The following is a 14359-nucleotide window of genomic DNA, read 5'->3' as shown; positions in this document are numbered from 1 at the left end:
GACCCCGCCGGGGCGCGGCGTTGGCCTTCCCGCAACACACAGAGTGGGCCAACATCAGCATTTTGGTTAACAACCCACTGGGGCCTGCAGATAACATTTTTAACCAAAATCACTCTGTCTGGCCACAAAACGGCCCCGGGCTGGTTCTCGCCGGAGGCGGCGAGCATCACACAGGGGTGGACGCAGGGGTGGCCGGGGCTGGCTCGTGCCGCCTGAGGGCCATGGGGGGAACCACGGCCCCGCGGCGCTGCCCGGGCCGGCGCTGCCCCCTCAGCAGTCTGCGGCCAGGCTGCCCAGAGCCCCTTAGCATGGGGGTCACGAGCCCCCCAAGCTGCAGGGAGGGTGCCCCCAGGCCGAGCCACGTGCTGCCCAAGCGTCTTTCCCCCAAAACCACCCCGTTTTAACACTGCTGAGGCAGATCATCTGCTTTTAAGGCATACAAAATAAAAACAGATTTTGGAGGGTCTCAGGCACCCACCGCCTTCTTCAAGCCCCCGAGGATTATTTTCCACCCTCCTGTACGTGCATGGAGTGATGGGAATGGCTCCACCACTCCCCCCCTACCTATATGGTTCCCAAAAGTGGGCACTGAAAGCAGGTTTTGCTCCCCCAGATCTCCTCTCTGTGCTTTTGCCAGTTTGGGGGCGTCAGGGTGAGTACAGGTGAGGTGTAAATCTGGGAGGGGTTCACCCCCCACCCCAGCAGCCAGGATCTTTGCTCTGACAGCACCACGTTGCCGAGCTCTGCTGTGTGGCCGCATCCCTGCCATCATTCAGCTCCAGAGTGAACACTCTCTCCTCTGCTGCCGGCTTCCACCTGGAGCTGCCTGCAGGGCAGGGGCTGGCTGCCCCCAGCCCTCCCAGCCCGGGCACCCTGCCCACCCCCTCCCCACCACCCAGGCAGCCTCTGACCTTAAACACCCCCCCACTGAGACCATAATGACTGTGGCCTGGATCGGCGGGATATATATAGGTCCCACTTCCTTGGGAAGGGGATGTGGACCTGGGAAACCCCCGGCTGCTGCTGGGGAGAGGAAGGGCAGGGCTGAGTCAGCTCTCCTCGAGGAATCCTGTTTGTCAGCAAACAAGGCCCCAAAGCCCACAAAGGGCTCCCTGGCCCTATCCTGCCCCCCCCCCGCCTCGTGTCCCCAGAGAGCAATAGGGGCAAGCGATAGGGGCAAGCGATAGGGGCTCACTCCCGCACTGCCTGAGCCGCAGACCCCACTCAGGCCCATCATGGGGCTGCAGGCAGTGGCAAAGCCCCCTCCTCAACCCCCCGTGTGCCCCCGGGGAACCGTCTGTGTGCAGCAGCAGCAGGACAGGGGCTCGGGCAGCTGGAGGGGGGAGAAGGAAATAGCTTGCGGTGCGCTGCCTCGCCAAGCAAAGTGCTCGCAGGAAGCAACCTCAAGTGTGTTTGCTTTTAGCAGCTGCTTCAGCTCCTTCCCATGCATTTTGGGGTTGGGGGGGTGGTGGTTCAGCCCTGCACCCTCACTCACAGCACAGGGATGCGGGTGGAATGCCCCAGGCAGCAGGAAGGCCGGATCCATCTTGCTGCCCTCCTGCCGTGACCGTGAACTCCAGCACGCATCAACAGGAAAAGGGCAGGGGCAGCGCATACCCTGACCCCAGCACCGGCCCCATGCCTTGGTCACAGCCAGACCTTGCCCTGCAGCCCCCAGCCCCCCCCCAAGGGGGCTCCCTGCAGATCTGAGCCTCACTCCTTAGACCAGTCCCAGGTCAGTGCTGGGCCAGCTGGAGCACCCCAGGGCCGGGAAACCACCTCCCCTGGCTTTCCTGCAGGGGAAGGGAGCGGGACAGCCCCCAGCTTGCTGCCAAGGGGCAGGGGGCCAGGCAGAGCAGCTGAAATGCCCCCCCCCCCAGCACAGGCAGAAGTCACAGATACACAGCTGCAATGAGCATGGAGCCATCGCTGTCCCCATCCCCACATCCCTTCTGCTCTGGGAGCCAGGGTCCCCCTTCCACACCCCACAGAACGTGCCCCGCATCAGCACAGACATCCAGGCCAGGACACCCCCATCCCAAGATGCATCCCCCTACTCCCCGCCTCCCCCCCCAATCAGTTCCCACCATTGCAAAGTGCTACACATCTGTGTTTATTAATAATATTAAATATACAAGCCATTTTCTATTCTTTTCTTTAAATAGACTTCTTTAAATGACTTTGTATAAAATATTTCACTGTATAAAAAAAAAAAATGAAAAAAAAGAGGCAAAACGAGCCCATCCCGGTCTGACCACAGGCTGTCTCCCCCCCCACCTCCCCCTCCGTGCAAAGTGTTGCCAAGTTGGAGGCTTACACCAGCGGGCACCCAGCCTGGGCACCCTGCTGCGGGGCTTCTCTCCTGACTTATGCTGGTCTCTCACCCCAGGAAACATCTCCTTTTGGCCGTCATAAATACACATAGAAAAATTAATCGTAATGCTTTAAAAAGTGTGGTTTGTTCCAATTTTCTTCCACTGTATAAAAATAATGCTTCAAATCCAAAGAGCAGCACGGCCACGCTCAATGCGGGGCCTGGGGAACGCTGCAGGGGGGCAGGATGAAGCCCAGGGGCAAGGGCAGCTTGTGCAGGTGCACCCCAAGGTGCTGCCGGTGCGCCCCAAGGCAGTGCCAGGGGGGACGCTCCAGCTCCCACCCATGCGAAAGCAGCCCCTGCACCGCTGCCTTCCCCTGCTCCAAAGCACAGTTGCAAAAATCCAGTCTGGAGCGAGGCCAGCTCGCGGCAATAACCTTGCAGGGAGGCAGGAGCCCTCTTCCCCCTGCCCCCCCCCAAAAAACAAAAACAAAAAAATCTTCTGTCGGATAAAGGCATTCATCCACCACATTAAAATAAAACCCTAATGCACAAAGCGGTGCCAGGCAGCTCCCAAGGCCAGCTCAGGTGCGTAGGACGTGCCACAGCGGCAGCAGGACGGGGATGGCACCAAGCGTCAACCCCCTGCCTGGGGGCATTAAATATTCACAGTGTGAGGGTTCTCCCCTTGCAGTTCAGGGCATGCAGTCTGTGCAGGCACGGGGAGGCAGAGGGGTGGGGGGGTCCCGGCCACGGCTCCTCGGCAACTGGGGTGCAGGAGGGGTGCACAGGGTGCCATCCAGCTCCTGCTGTGCCGGGGTAGGAGAGGAGCAATGGGCAGCGGCGAATCCTGGCTGGATCCGGGGAGCTACTCCTCTCCGAGCTTCAGGCAGTGCAGCCCAAATCCAACACTGTCCCTGTCCCGCAGCCAGCGCCACGCTCCGTGCACTGCAGCCCTGCCTCTGCCGCCGGCCCCGCAGAGCCCCTTGGTGATGCTCCAGCGCCTTCCAGCCATGTGCTCCCAGGTGCCGGGGTTCCGCACGGGGTGCGTCCCCCCCACCCTTCCGTCTTTGCCCGTGGTTTTGCAGTCTTCTGCCATGGGGCTAGGGAGGGGGGGGGTGTGAGCATCATCGCCGCCGGGGGGAGGCTGCAGCAGGGCCAGCACGCACCGGCCCTTCTTCGCACAGCGAGGAGCATCCCCGTCCGTCCCCCGAGCAGCTTCACATCCCACCTGGGGCCCTGGGGAGAGCAGAAGTGTCAGTGGGACATGATGCTAAGGAGGGGAGTAATATGTTTTTTAAAATGGAAAAAAAAAAATAACAAATGCATTTTTAATATATTATTTAAATGTATATAAATCCTAATAATGAATTAATAGGCTACAAAACTGCACACCGGCAGCATCAGGGCACAGCCCTGCTCATCTGTGTGTCCCCACCCTGCTCAGCACTGTCAGCAGCTGAATAAAAAACAAAGTCAGCGCCTGCAGGGACAGGGAGGGGTCCAGCCCCTGCCCCTGGGCCCCCCCCACTCACCTCACAGCTCCTGCATCTCCACCTCCGGGCACCCCCTCGCTCCCTGTAGTGCCCTGCAAAGAAAAGCCCAGGAGGGGATTAGGGCAGGATGGCCCCAGCCAGGGTCCCCAGGGCGGGGGCCACAGCCAGGGTGTGTGTGTGGGGGGGGCTCCCTGGAGCCCTCTACCAAGAGCTGTGATGGCACTGGGTGACCCTGCACCCACCTTCGCTCTGGCTCCTCAGGGTCGCAGCCCCCCTCTTCCAGTGGCCTCTCCAGGACCTGCATGGAGGGAGAGGGAACGGGGGGTGAGCCCTGGGAATGGGGCTTCCCATGGGGGAGGCTCCCACCCCCTACACTCAGTAGAACAAAACCAGGAGAAGGGGGTAGAAATCTCCCCAGTAACACCCCTCCACCCTGCTCCGCATCTCCCTGCCCCATAATGGGGGGCACTGACAGGAAGGGGGTTCACACGGTCCCCATGTCAACCCATGCAGCACCCCACTGGAAATCCAAGAGATGAGTGGGGAAAGGGAGGCAGGGATGGATGAGGATGCTCACAGCCAGGGATGGGCTCACCTTGGATTTATACTTGTAGAAGAGCAGCCCGCCCATGGCCAGCAAGACAGCCACAACGCTGGCCACCATGACGTATATCAGGAGCTCCCGGTGGCTCTCCCTGGCTTTCGGCTCCTTCCTGTGTTGCTCTGCGCTCAGAACAAAGCTCGAGTCAAAGCTGGGTCCGGCCCCGCCGTCCTCGGGATCCCGCAGCCGACTCAGCCCCCAGCCCCGCGCCCTCGCGCTGTCCCCAAGGCTGCCCGGTGCCCGGCCCCGCGCCGACGGGGCCATCCTGGAGAAGCGGAGCTGCGTGACCGGCTCAGGTGTCTCCGTGGGACGGATCCTGGCCCCGCGGTGGCCCACAGAGACAGTGCTGGGGGACGCTGCTGGCATCTTGGTGCTCATCCTCTGGGGCGAGGAGGGCTGATCTGGAAGGACAGAGGCTCCGGTGCCCTCCTCCGCCATCCCTCGGGAGGGGATGGAGATGTCCTCAGCTGCCGGGTCGGCGGTGGTGGCCGGATCCAGTAGGGCTTCGGCGGTGCCGCCGGCTCCAGCCGTCTGCTGCATCCTGGGGGACACTGCTGATTCCGTGTCACTGAGCTCAATTCCTGGGACCTCGTCGGTCCCTGAGCTGCCCTCCAAGCTACTGGGGGACTGAGACAGGGCGCTGCTGCCTAACTCAGCGAGGGTGCCATGGAGGAAGCTGAAAGGGACCCGGGCACTAGCGGGTGCCATTTCTCTGCTGGCATGGGTGGCAGAAGATAGGGAGGGCTGGGTGGCAGAAGGGAGGGCAGGGGACAGGCAATTGCAGTCAGGATCTGTCCCCACACCTGAAAGAAGCAGAGAGAAGAGACGGCCGTGGGGTCACTAGCCTCCAAGAAGGGCAGACAGCAGATCTGAGGCAGGGGAAGCTCCCCCAGCCCCCTGTGTTCCCATGCGAACCAAACAGCCCCAGGAAGGAGAGCGAAGGGGAGGCAGGAAGCAGGCAGGACCAGACATGGCAGCAAGACAGAGGTGACAGGAACCAGGCAGGATGAAGCAAGCCCCATCACCGGGTCCCCTGAGCTGACAGCAGCGGGTTATCCACAGCACAGCATCGCTGACAGGAGCTGGCCAGGTTCAACGTCCCCATGGTCCCCACGGTGCGGTGGCAAGGCACAGCCCAGCACAGACGACAGTGAGACATCTCCTCCACAGGCATGCAGACAACAGCGTGGGTGCTCGCACAAGCGCAGACGGCAGCAGGGGCTCTTCCACCCCAGCGGGCAACACTTGGCATGGTGGCTGAGCCTCACCCAGCCTGGAGGCATTTACTCCACAGGACCATTCCCAGGGGAAACTGAGGCACAGGGCAGCAACGGGGCTCAGCTGAGGTCATGCAGCATGCTGGCTCTTTTGCCAACCCAGATGCTCAGTCTTTGGAGATGAAGCCAAGCCTGATACCTCAAGCCGAGCCGATGGAGCTGCCTCCTGACACTCCTCAGTGCCTCTCTCTGGCCTTGTTTCCAGCTGCATTTCCCATCCCAGCAGGATGCGGCCCCCCCTCTGAAGCTTTTCCCACCCCCAGAGGGTGGTTGGCCCCTTCCCCAAACGCAGACACAGAGCTCACCAACACCACGGGGACGGCCACCAGCCGAGCAACGCAGACAGACCCACAGACACGAGCTGCACCCACGTGTGCACAGAAGGTGCACGCGCGGCTCTCAAGCTGTCCCATGCAGGCAAGCCCGCGCTGGGTTTGGCAGGCAGAGGCAGAGCCCCGGTGCCTTACCTGGCGAGGAGCTGGGCTGCCTGGGCCCCACGCACATGCTGCGGTACACCTGGCTGCAGTCCTTCTCGAAGGTCTCCTTGCTCTGCAGCAGCAGGTTGATGTCCTGGAAGAACTGCTTCACCAGTGCCAGCATCTCATAGGGGGACGTGGTGAACTCCTCGAAGCACATCTCTGAGAGCTGGAGGAAGAGCTGGGCTCAGCACCGGGTCCCAGCATTTGCCCCGATCCTGCCTGGTGTCCCCACTGTGGGTACGGTGCTGCACCCGTGGCTGGGTCTGACCCACGTAGGGGCTCCCCACAGCCACCCAGCTCTGCTCCACTTCCAGGATGCGCCCACCCCACAGGCAAGCACTCAGCCCCATACCCCTGTGGGTCTGGCAGCCACCAGGAAGGGCAGAGGACCCCATACCATGCGCTCCTTGTCATCCTCCTCCCTGATGCAGGGGTCCACGTTCTCATCAATGCTGTCATACATCCTGCGCACCATCTGCATCTTCTTGGCATTGGAAGAGTTCTCCTTGAACACTGTTCTGTTTAGGATCTTGCCCAGCAGAGGAAAGGCAGCTTTCACATAGCAGACGGAGTCACTCTGGGAGGGCAACAACCCCCAGGAGGAGAGACTGGTTACTGCATGGGTACAGGGAGCACCATCGTCCCACCCCCCCTGGGGAAACTGAGGCACGGAGACACAAAATGCCTTCCTGTGCTCCCAGTCTGCATGAGTTGAGACTTCACAGCCTGACCAGAAGGGCTATGAAGTTCCCCACAAGGGGCCTGTCCTGCCTCCTGCAAAGGGGGACGAATGAGGGGACGTGGGGTCTGTGGGCAAAAGGGGTGCACCCCAATATGGACACCCCAAAGCACCCAGGGAGCCAGCCCCAGTCCCTGTCCCCTTCCATCTCCCAGTACCTGGCGAGGAGCCACTCACCAGCTGCATCTTATTGATGAACTTGAAGGAGACCCTGCCCGGATGCTGCATCTGGGTGTCCGCCTGCAAGGACAGAGCGGGGTGTCAGCCCACAGCCACGCAGTGCAGCAGGAGGGGGCACGACCCAGCCCTGCCGCCTGAGTGTGCACAAGCCCCCCGGACCCACAGTGCTGGGGGCTCTGCTCCCCCACACACTGATCCCACACCCTTCTTCTCCTCCAGACACTCCCCTAAGGTCAAGGCCAGATCTCTCCTCCCGCCAGGATGGCCCCGTACCAGGGACGTCCTGCCTCCCCCACCGTTCCCTCTCCATCCATCATTCTCCTCCTCCCCACCCCCCTCCCAGCCCAGCTCATGCTGCAGCCAAGCTGCAAAAGAGCATCTGCCACCTCCTGCACCGGGGCACTTCACAGCACGTCAGGATGTGACCGTGACACCGAGATCACAAATCCCCAGCTCTGCACAACACTGGAATCCTGCAGGCAGTGCTGCCGCCCAGACCTGAGCAGAGCCCCGTGCCATGAACATTTCCCAATGCAAAAGGAGGAAAATCCCCCAAACAACCGCCCCAAAGGCAAGCCCTCCTCCAGGGCGTGCAGCCCGCCTCCGGGCCCGCATCCCAGGCTGGGAGGGTGCGGGCTGCCAGAAGAGCTGTGCCGTACTGGAAACAATTGCTCCATTATCCCACGGGGCTGCAGCGAGGGCCGGCTCTGCAAACGCCTTTGCACGGCCAGAGGAGGAGAGGATTGTGATTCCAGCAGGGAAACCATGGCTTTCATTCAAACCTGCACCATCCCCTTTCTCCCCCCGCCACGCGCCCGTTTTTGATCCCGGTGGGCTGCAAAGCAAAGGCTTCCTGGGGGCACAGGGCTGCAGGAAGAGCTTGGGCAGAGGAAGCCAAGCTTGCAAATACAACATCTGCCAGCTCCTGGCACCGCAGCTTGGTGCTTAAAGAGGAAGAGGTAAAGTGAGCCCGGACATAGCGGTTACATGCTAAGAAGTGGCGGCTGAGCTCGGTGCAGGACTCAGTGGCACCGCTGCTGCCTCTTGCTCCCTGTTAGCTGCGAGGCCAGCAGTGCCACAACGGCAGAATTTAATCTGCGACAAACGCATCCGTACAAATCCCTGCGTGCCCCTGATTCCCGTGCCTCCCCTGAGCATCCGCGGGCAACCACGTAATTCCCACTCAAGAGGTGAGCCAAGGGCCAGCACAGGATGCGGCCCCGGCAGCAGGGATGGGGCCAGGATTCGTCTCCCCTGGGGAGAGTGCGAGCACCCGGCACTGCCCATGCGCCATGCAGAGCAAAGGCACCCATCACACCAGCCCGGCTGGCTCCATCGCCTGGCCAGCGGCCCCCCTCACTGCCTGCCACCCACCCACAGCCCCATTGCCAGCCCAGCTTCCAGGCAAGCAGCTGGACTCAGGAATGCAGCCAGATTCCTTGGCTTAACCCCTGCGCAGCCGTTGCAGCCCGGAAAACACCACAGTCCCAGTCCTCTCTGCCACTTCCCCACTGTCCCCTGCCTCGTGCTCTCTGTGGCAGATGCTGGTGCCCGTTGCCCCCTTCCAGCTCACGTTCCCAGCTGTTTCTCCCACTGGCACTTTTCTGCAGCCACGCTCACTCAAGGCATGACGGTGCATCACTCCCAGCTCCCACTCATGTCGGGTGCCCACTGATGCTTGGCTCCTGGGTGCTGTCACTTTGCTCGTGGAGCTGCCGAAGAGCTTGCGGGGGCTGATTGGCACCCACCCGGCCCCAAGCAAGCCTCTGTCCTGCAGCAGGGCCCAGGAGGGCACTCACCAGCTCCTCCAGCTCAGCCAGGTGCTTCTCCGTGATGATCTGCTGGCAGTAGCTGTTCTGCTCCGTCTCATGGATGCTGCAGATGAGTAGGAGGAGGAGGGACGACAACAGGGTGCAGCGGAGCAGGCACACCTGAGCACAGCAGAGCAACGGCTCAGAGCGGTGCTGGACCAATGAGCCCCCCGCCCTTCCCTGCCTCCTCCCCCAGAGGAGCCACCTTTGCAGTAGACGACACACACAGACACACACACAGACACCCCTGTCCTCCCACCCGTGCCCATGCCATCCTGTTATTTTCAGGCACCAGGTCAGAGGGGAATTTCCCAGTCGCCAGCAGGCACAGGGGCTGAATGGCCGAGGCACAAGCTCTCCCCCTCCATCCAGCCCCGTCCCCTCTCCCCACCGTGGTTCTCATGCCTCCGCCCCAGCTGCAGGCAGGGGTACTGAGCCACCCACCCCCAAAAATCCTCTCCCACCCTCCAGACTCCCCAGCCTCCACCGTCTGCACCCGCAGGGCTATTTCCACGCGTCGGCTCTGGCATCACCCCAACCTCCCCCCCCAGCTCCCTGCAAGCCGCGGGGAGGCCCGAGCACCCCGGTGGGCAGCGGGGCTCCCCCGGGGCTGACTCCCCCGCGACAGGGACTGGGCAGAGCCCCCCCGTGGGGGACACGCGTGTCCCTCATCCCAGCACCGAGAGGGTGCCCGGGTGGCGGCCGGGGGGAATTTCCCTGGGAGTCAGCCCAGAAATCCTCCCGGCTTGTGAAACTGCGGATGCTGCCCGGGGCACCGGCGGGCCACGGCCACGGCTGGCTGGAGCCTCGCCCCGCCGGGACGGGGCTGGGGACCGGGACCGGGACCGGCGCTGGGACGGAGCCACCCCGCGCCGGGACCGGGACGGAGCCAGGGACCGAGCCGGGGTCCGAGCTTCCCGGGGACGGGGATGGAGCCACACCCCGCCGGGGACGGGCTGGGAGCGAGAACCGGGACGGGGCTGGAAGCGAAAGCAATCGGACACAGGGGGCCGGGACGGGGCCGGAGCCTCCCGGCGCCGGGGACGTGGCCGGATCCGGGGGTCTCCAAGGGGGGGCCCTCGCCACGTCCCCTCTGCGAGCCCCGGGCGGGGACACGGGGGCCGGAATACGGCGGGGCGGGCGGGGGGCACCCGCGAGGAGCCCCGTGCCGGGGGGGGGATCCGCACAGGTGGCAACGGGACCGGAGCTGGGAGGGGGGGGGGGAGCGAGAAGGAGGGAGGGGGGGCGGCAAAGACGGGAGGGGGTCTCCCGGAGCCCGGCGAGGAGCTTAAGGGGTGGGAGGGAGCGGGGGGGGGGCGCGAGGGTACCTTGGCTCCGAGGCGGGGCATGGGGGCTGCCGTGGGGCCGGGGTGCCGCGGGCCGGGCGGTGCGGGCGAGGCGGCGAACGGGGCCGGGCTGAGCCGCCGCCGCCGCCGCGCTGCCCTTTATAGGGCCGCGGCAGCATGTGGTTTATGAGAAAGGGCTGGCGGGCGGCCAGCCCCCGGCGCGGCGCGGCCCCGCTCGGCTCCGCTCGGCCCCGCTCGGCTCGGGCCGGGGGGCGCGGGGCGGCCCCGCCATCCCCCCCCCCACCCCCTTGATATCCCCCTGCCCATCTCCCCCTGCCCATCTCCCCCCCCATCTGCCCCGTGCGGCTCGCGCACGCGGGCACATGCACGCGCACACACTTGCGCGCGTCCAGGCCTTGGAATGGGGAGGGAGATGGGAGGGGGGGGGCGTTGGACACCCACTCGTATGCGCGGGCACGCCCCGGGCACGCGCACACTTGGACACACACAGGCAGCTGCGTGCACAGCCCTGGAGCTTGCACGCCCGTGTGCACGCAATGCACACCCCTCGGAACATGCGCACGTGCACACGCGTCCAGGCACGGCCCTGGCATGTGCACAAGTGTCTGTGCACGCACAGCACTTGGAATGTGCAGAAGTGCGTGCACGCACATCCAGGCACGGATCTGAGGCATGTACACACCTGTATGCACATGCACACCCCTTGGAACACTCACGTGTGCATGCAGACACAGCCCTGGGATGTGCACACATGTATGTGCATGCACACCCCTGGGATGTGTTGGTATGCATACACACATGCAGACAGGCACACCCCTGGATACGTACACACGTGCACACACACACAAGCACGCATGCACAGCCCTGTGCACACACACACATGCACATACAACACACACACAGCACCTCACATGCATGCACAGCCCCCACACCTGCACACGGACACAGTCCTGCATGGACACCCATGCAGGCACAGGCGTACATATGTGCATGCCCGAACAAACACTCTTGTCGTGTACAATTGCGTGAACTCCTACATGCACATGCACACACAACTGCGTAGCCATGCAGCTGTGTGCACACCTGTACATACCCGTTGCACACACGGGGTATATAAACACAGTCCCTGCCTGGGATACAGAAACGTGCTCATACACAAACACACACGCCAGTGCAGCACATGTGACTTTGCGCCTTGCTTTTTATCCATGCCAGAAGTTTTCCTGCAGGAAATCCTGCAGGAGAAAAGCCCTTGTGAGAAACTTCTGCCATGCAGAGGGTTGCAGAGGGTTTGGGACAGGGTGCCCCCCACTGCACCTGGCAGGGTGCAGGTTGCAGGGCTCCTGGGTGCCCTGGATGCTGCTCAGGGCAGTGAGTGCCAGCAAGTGTGAGCAGGGCAGGAACAGAGGCATCGCGGGACAGGAGGACGATGAGAGACCCCAGGGCATTCGGCTGATTCCGGCTCCCCCCAGCTGCTTTTCCTATTGCTGGTGCCAGGCAGCTAGTGGGCTTGGAGGTGTGGGAATGGGTCTGCGTGCATCGTCACGCAGATCCATGTATGCATGAACGGATGCATTCGCACGGGCATGCGAGGACAGATCTGCATGCACAGATGTGCATGGATGGCTCCACGTGTGCATGAACAGCTCCACTTGTGAGGGTGTGCATGAAGGGATCTGCGAGTGCACGGACCTGTTCATGCACTCCTGTGCACAGAGATCCATCTGTGGACAGATCTGGGGACATGCTACCGCCAGGGACACAAAAGCCACCAGTGTTAGGCACTCAGCATGCAGAAAGCCCCACTCTCTGCTTTTGGGGTTTTCCTGCTCTTTGCCTGTTTGTTTTGCACGCAACTGGAAACAATTAGTTGTCAAGAGGCAAAATGTTTGCTTGCAAAGTGTTCGTCACACCAACAGGGAAGCAGAAAGCAAAATACTCTGCAAACACAACTAGATGTAAGCAGTAGCCCTGGGCTGCAGTGGTGACAACGGTGCAGTGACAAGGGGCCACGTGTCGGTGACAGCCACCACATCCGAGCTTCGAGGAAGCAGCAATATCAGCTCCTCGAGGCCGGAAATGCGAGCGGGGTTTCAGAAGCTGCTGAGGGTTTTTCTTGGAGCTGAGATAACCCCAGAGAGAGGGGGGACAGGGCTGGGGAACTGATGAGGAGCAATGGGGATTTGGGGTCAGGGCAGACCTGGGAGCCATCCAGAGATGGGGACAGCAGTGACAGCCCCCAGAGGGCATCACATCTGCACTCAGGGGTGCCACATAGGCAAGCTCTCTTCTCACCCATGAGTGCCCTTTAGGATCCGCGCTCAGATAAACATTGATGCTGAGGATGGTGGGGACAGGAGAGGAAGGATGCTGGGGTTAAAAGCCAGCTGCACTCCTGAGCACCCTCCTCCCCCCGCTGCTGAGATTGTTCTCATTTTCCACCATGAGCTGTCAGAGGCTTAGCGGCGCCTGGCAGTGGGAGGAAGCCGAGGTGGGCACCCAAGGGACGTGGCCGGGTGACGCCGGCCTGGGGGTGACTCACGGGGACCCCGTGCACATGCTTGGAGCCCTTGTGCGCCCGATGAGGGCTGCACTGCTCCTTCTCTCTTGCACACTCTCCCCCCGCCTCCTCTTTAAGTGACCGGATAATTGTCACAGCCCAGAGTCATGGGACAGTGTTGTCGTATCGCTGGTGAACGCGGGGTTTGGACGGACGGCGCCACGCTCGGGTTAATAATCCACCCCCTGCGCGCGGGAAGCAGAGGAAGCAGACGCCTCTTTTATTTTGGCAGGGAAGTGCTGTCATGCCTCCTCCCCTCCCAAACCTGCCGAAATCCCTGAGTCATGGGGCAGAAATAGAAACGGCAGCGGGAGCTTAGGAGTGACCAGCAGCAGCATCTCCTTAGTGATGCCAAATCTGTGGAAGGGGGGAACAGAGCAAGGGCCCCTTCCCAGTTGCAAACTGGGACCAGTGGCCCCATCACCACCCTGGTATTGCCTGGTGGCTGCTGTCAGCATCTCCCCCACAGCCATCCCCAAGCCAGGGGCTGTTACCTGGGGGAGAAAGGCAGGATGAAGCAGTGGGGCTGAGGGCATTGTCCTGGGCTCTGCTCAGCTCTGGGCTGCCGATGGTGGCTGTGGTCCCTGTGGCTCTGGCGGGGGCTGGTGGTCCATGTCTGCCGGCCCCCAGCCCCAGCCAGCCCCAAGGCAAGGGGCAGGATGCAGGATGCTCCCGGCTCCAAAGGGCCAGGCACCAGCAAGATCCCATCTGCAGCCACGTCTCCTCCTCTGCACCCAAGGCTGGAGCACCCAGGACACCTCAGCACAACCCGAGCCACGCGGGGAGCTGGAGGGGTGCAGTGTGGTCAGATATTCCCCCTCTTCCCAGCCCCGATGGGAGCAGAAGCACAGCACAGCCCAGTGCCTCCCTCTGGCAGGCTTTTTAGGGATGGCAAACACCAAGAGGTTCTTGGGGTGAACCCTGCAGCACATCCAAAGCCATTCCAGCTCCCTACATGGGACATGCACTCAGGCTCAGCCCACGTCTCCATCGGCTTATCTGGAAATCTGCTGAAGTCACATCTGCCCACTCACCACACTACAGAGAAAGTTATTTCCAGCAAGGAAGTGCTGCGAGCTCCTCATCTGTTCCTTTCCTGCTGATTCACCCATGGGCTCAGGCTCTCTCTCAGGCTCTGCTTTGCCCCTGTGCCAGTGTTGCTGTGGGACCGGGGTGGGCAGGGAGGTGCATGCCAGGCTGGAAATCCCCGTGGGAATGCCCCGCACCAGTCCTTGAGGAGCCGGAGGAATGTGGCCAGCAGTGCTGGAGACTGAGGGTGTCACGAGAAGATGACGGGACAAGGCTGAAGCCATCACCCCACAGCAATCAGCGCCACAAAATCCCTTCTTCTTCCCTCCTGCACCCTCTGCCCCCTGCTCCTCAGAAGGACCCACCAAACACCTTTGTGCACCCCCTGTGCACGGGGCCCTACACCCCTTCCTGGGTGGGTGCTGGGGTCCCCATGGGAGGGCAGTGCTGCAGGACAGTAGTGCAGGGCTTTGGGGATTTGGTGGCTGCTGGCGGGACAGGCTGGGAACCGCAGGGTCAGGCTGCATCTGCAAAGAAAGTCCTGTTTATAGTTATCGTAACCCAAG

General features: G+C 62.3%; 1 protein-coding gene across 2 annotated transcripts; it reads right to left on the bottom strand.

Moving 5' to 3' along the window:
• Positions 1-1955: 1955 nt before the first annotated feature.
• On the bottom strand, positions 1956-10312 carry CSF1 (colony stimulating factor 1). 2 transcript variants are annotated; one of them, XM_082778443.1, is made up of 9 exons: positions 10226-10312; positions 8886-9017; positions 7084-7146; positions 6565-6744; positions 6156-6333; positions 4406-5214; positions 4053-4108; positions 3850-3902; positions 1956-3553 (listed from the first exon to the last, which is right to left on the bottom strand). In XM_082778443.1, exons 1-8 carry the CDS (start codon positions 10244-10246, stop codon positions 3851-3853), a joined length of 1491 nt encoding a protein of 496 aa, XP_082634569.1. In that variant the 5' UTR covers positions 10247-10312; the 3' UTR covers positions 1956-3553; position 3850. The 2 variants fall into 2 exon arrangements, with proteins under 2 accessions (XP_082634569.1, XP_082634570.1); XM_082778444.1 differs by having other exon boundaries at positions 4406-4533.
• Between the last annotated feature and the right edge of the window lie 4047 nt (positions 10313-14359).

The sequence above is a fragment of the Aythya marila genome, assembly GCF_965140915.1.
Source record: "Aythya marila genome assembly, chromosome: 24".
In the NCBI taxonomy this organism is placed as follows: Eukaryota; Metazoa; Chordata; class Aves; order Anseriformes; family Anatidae; genus Aythya; species Aythya marila.
This window is presented reverse-complemented; position numbering and strand designations above follow the sequence as displayed.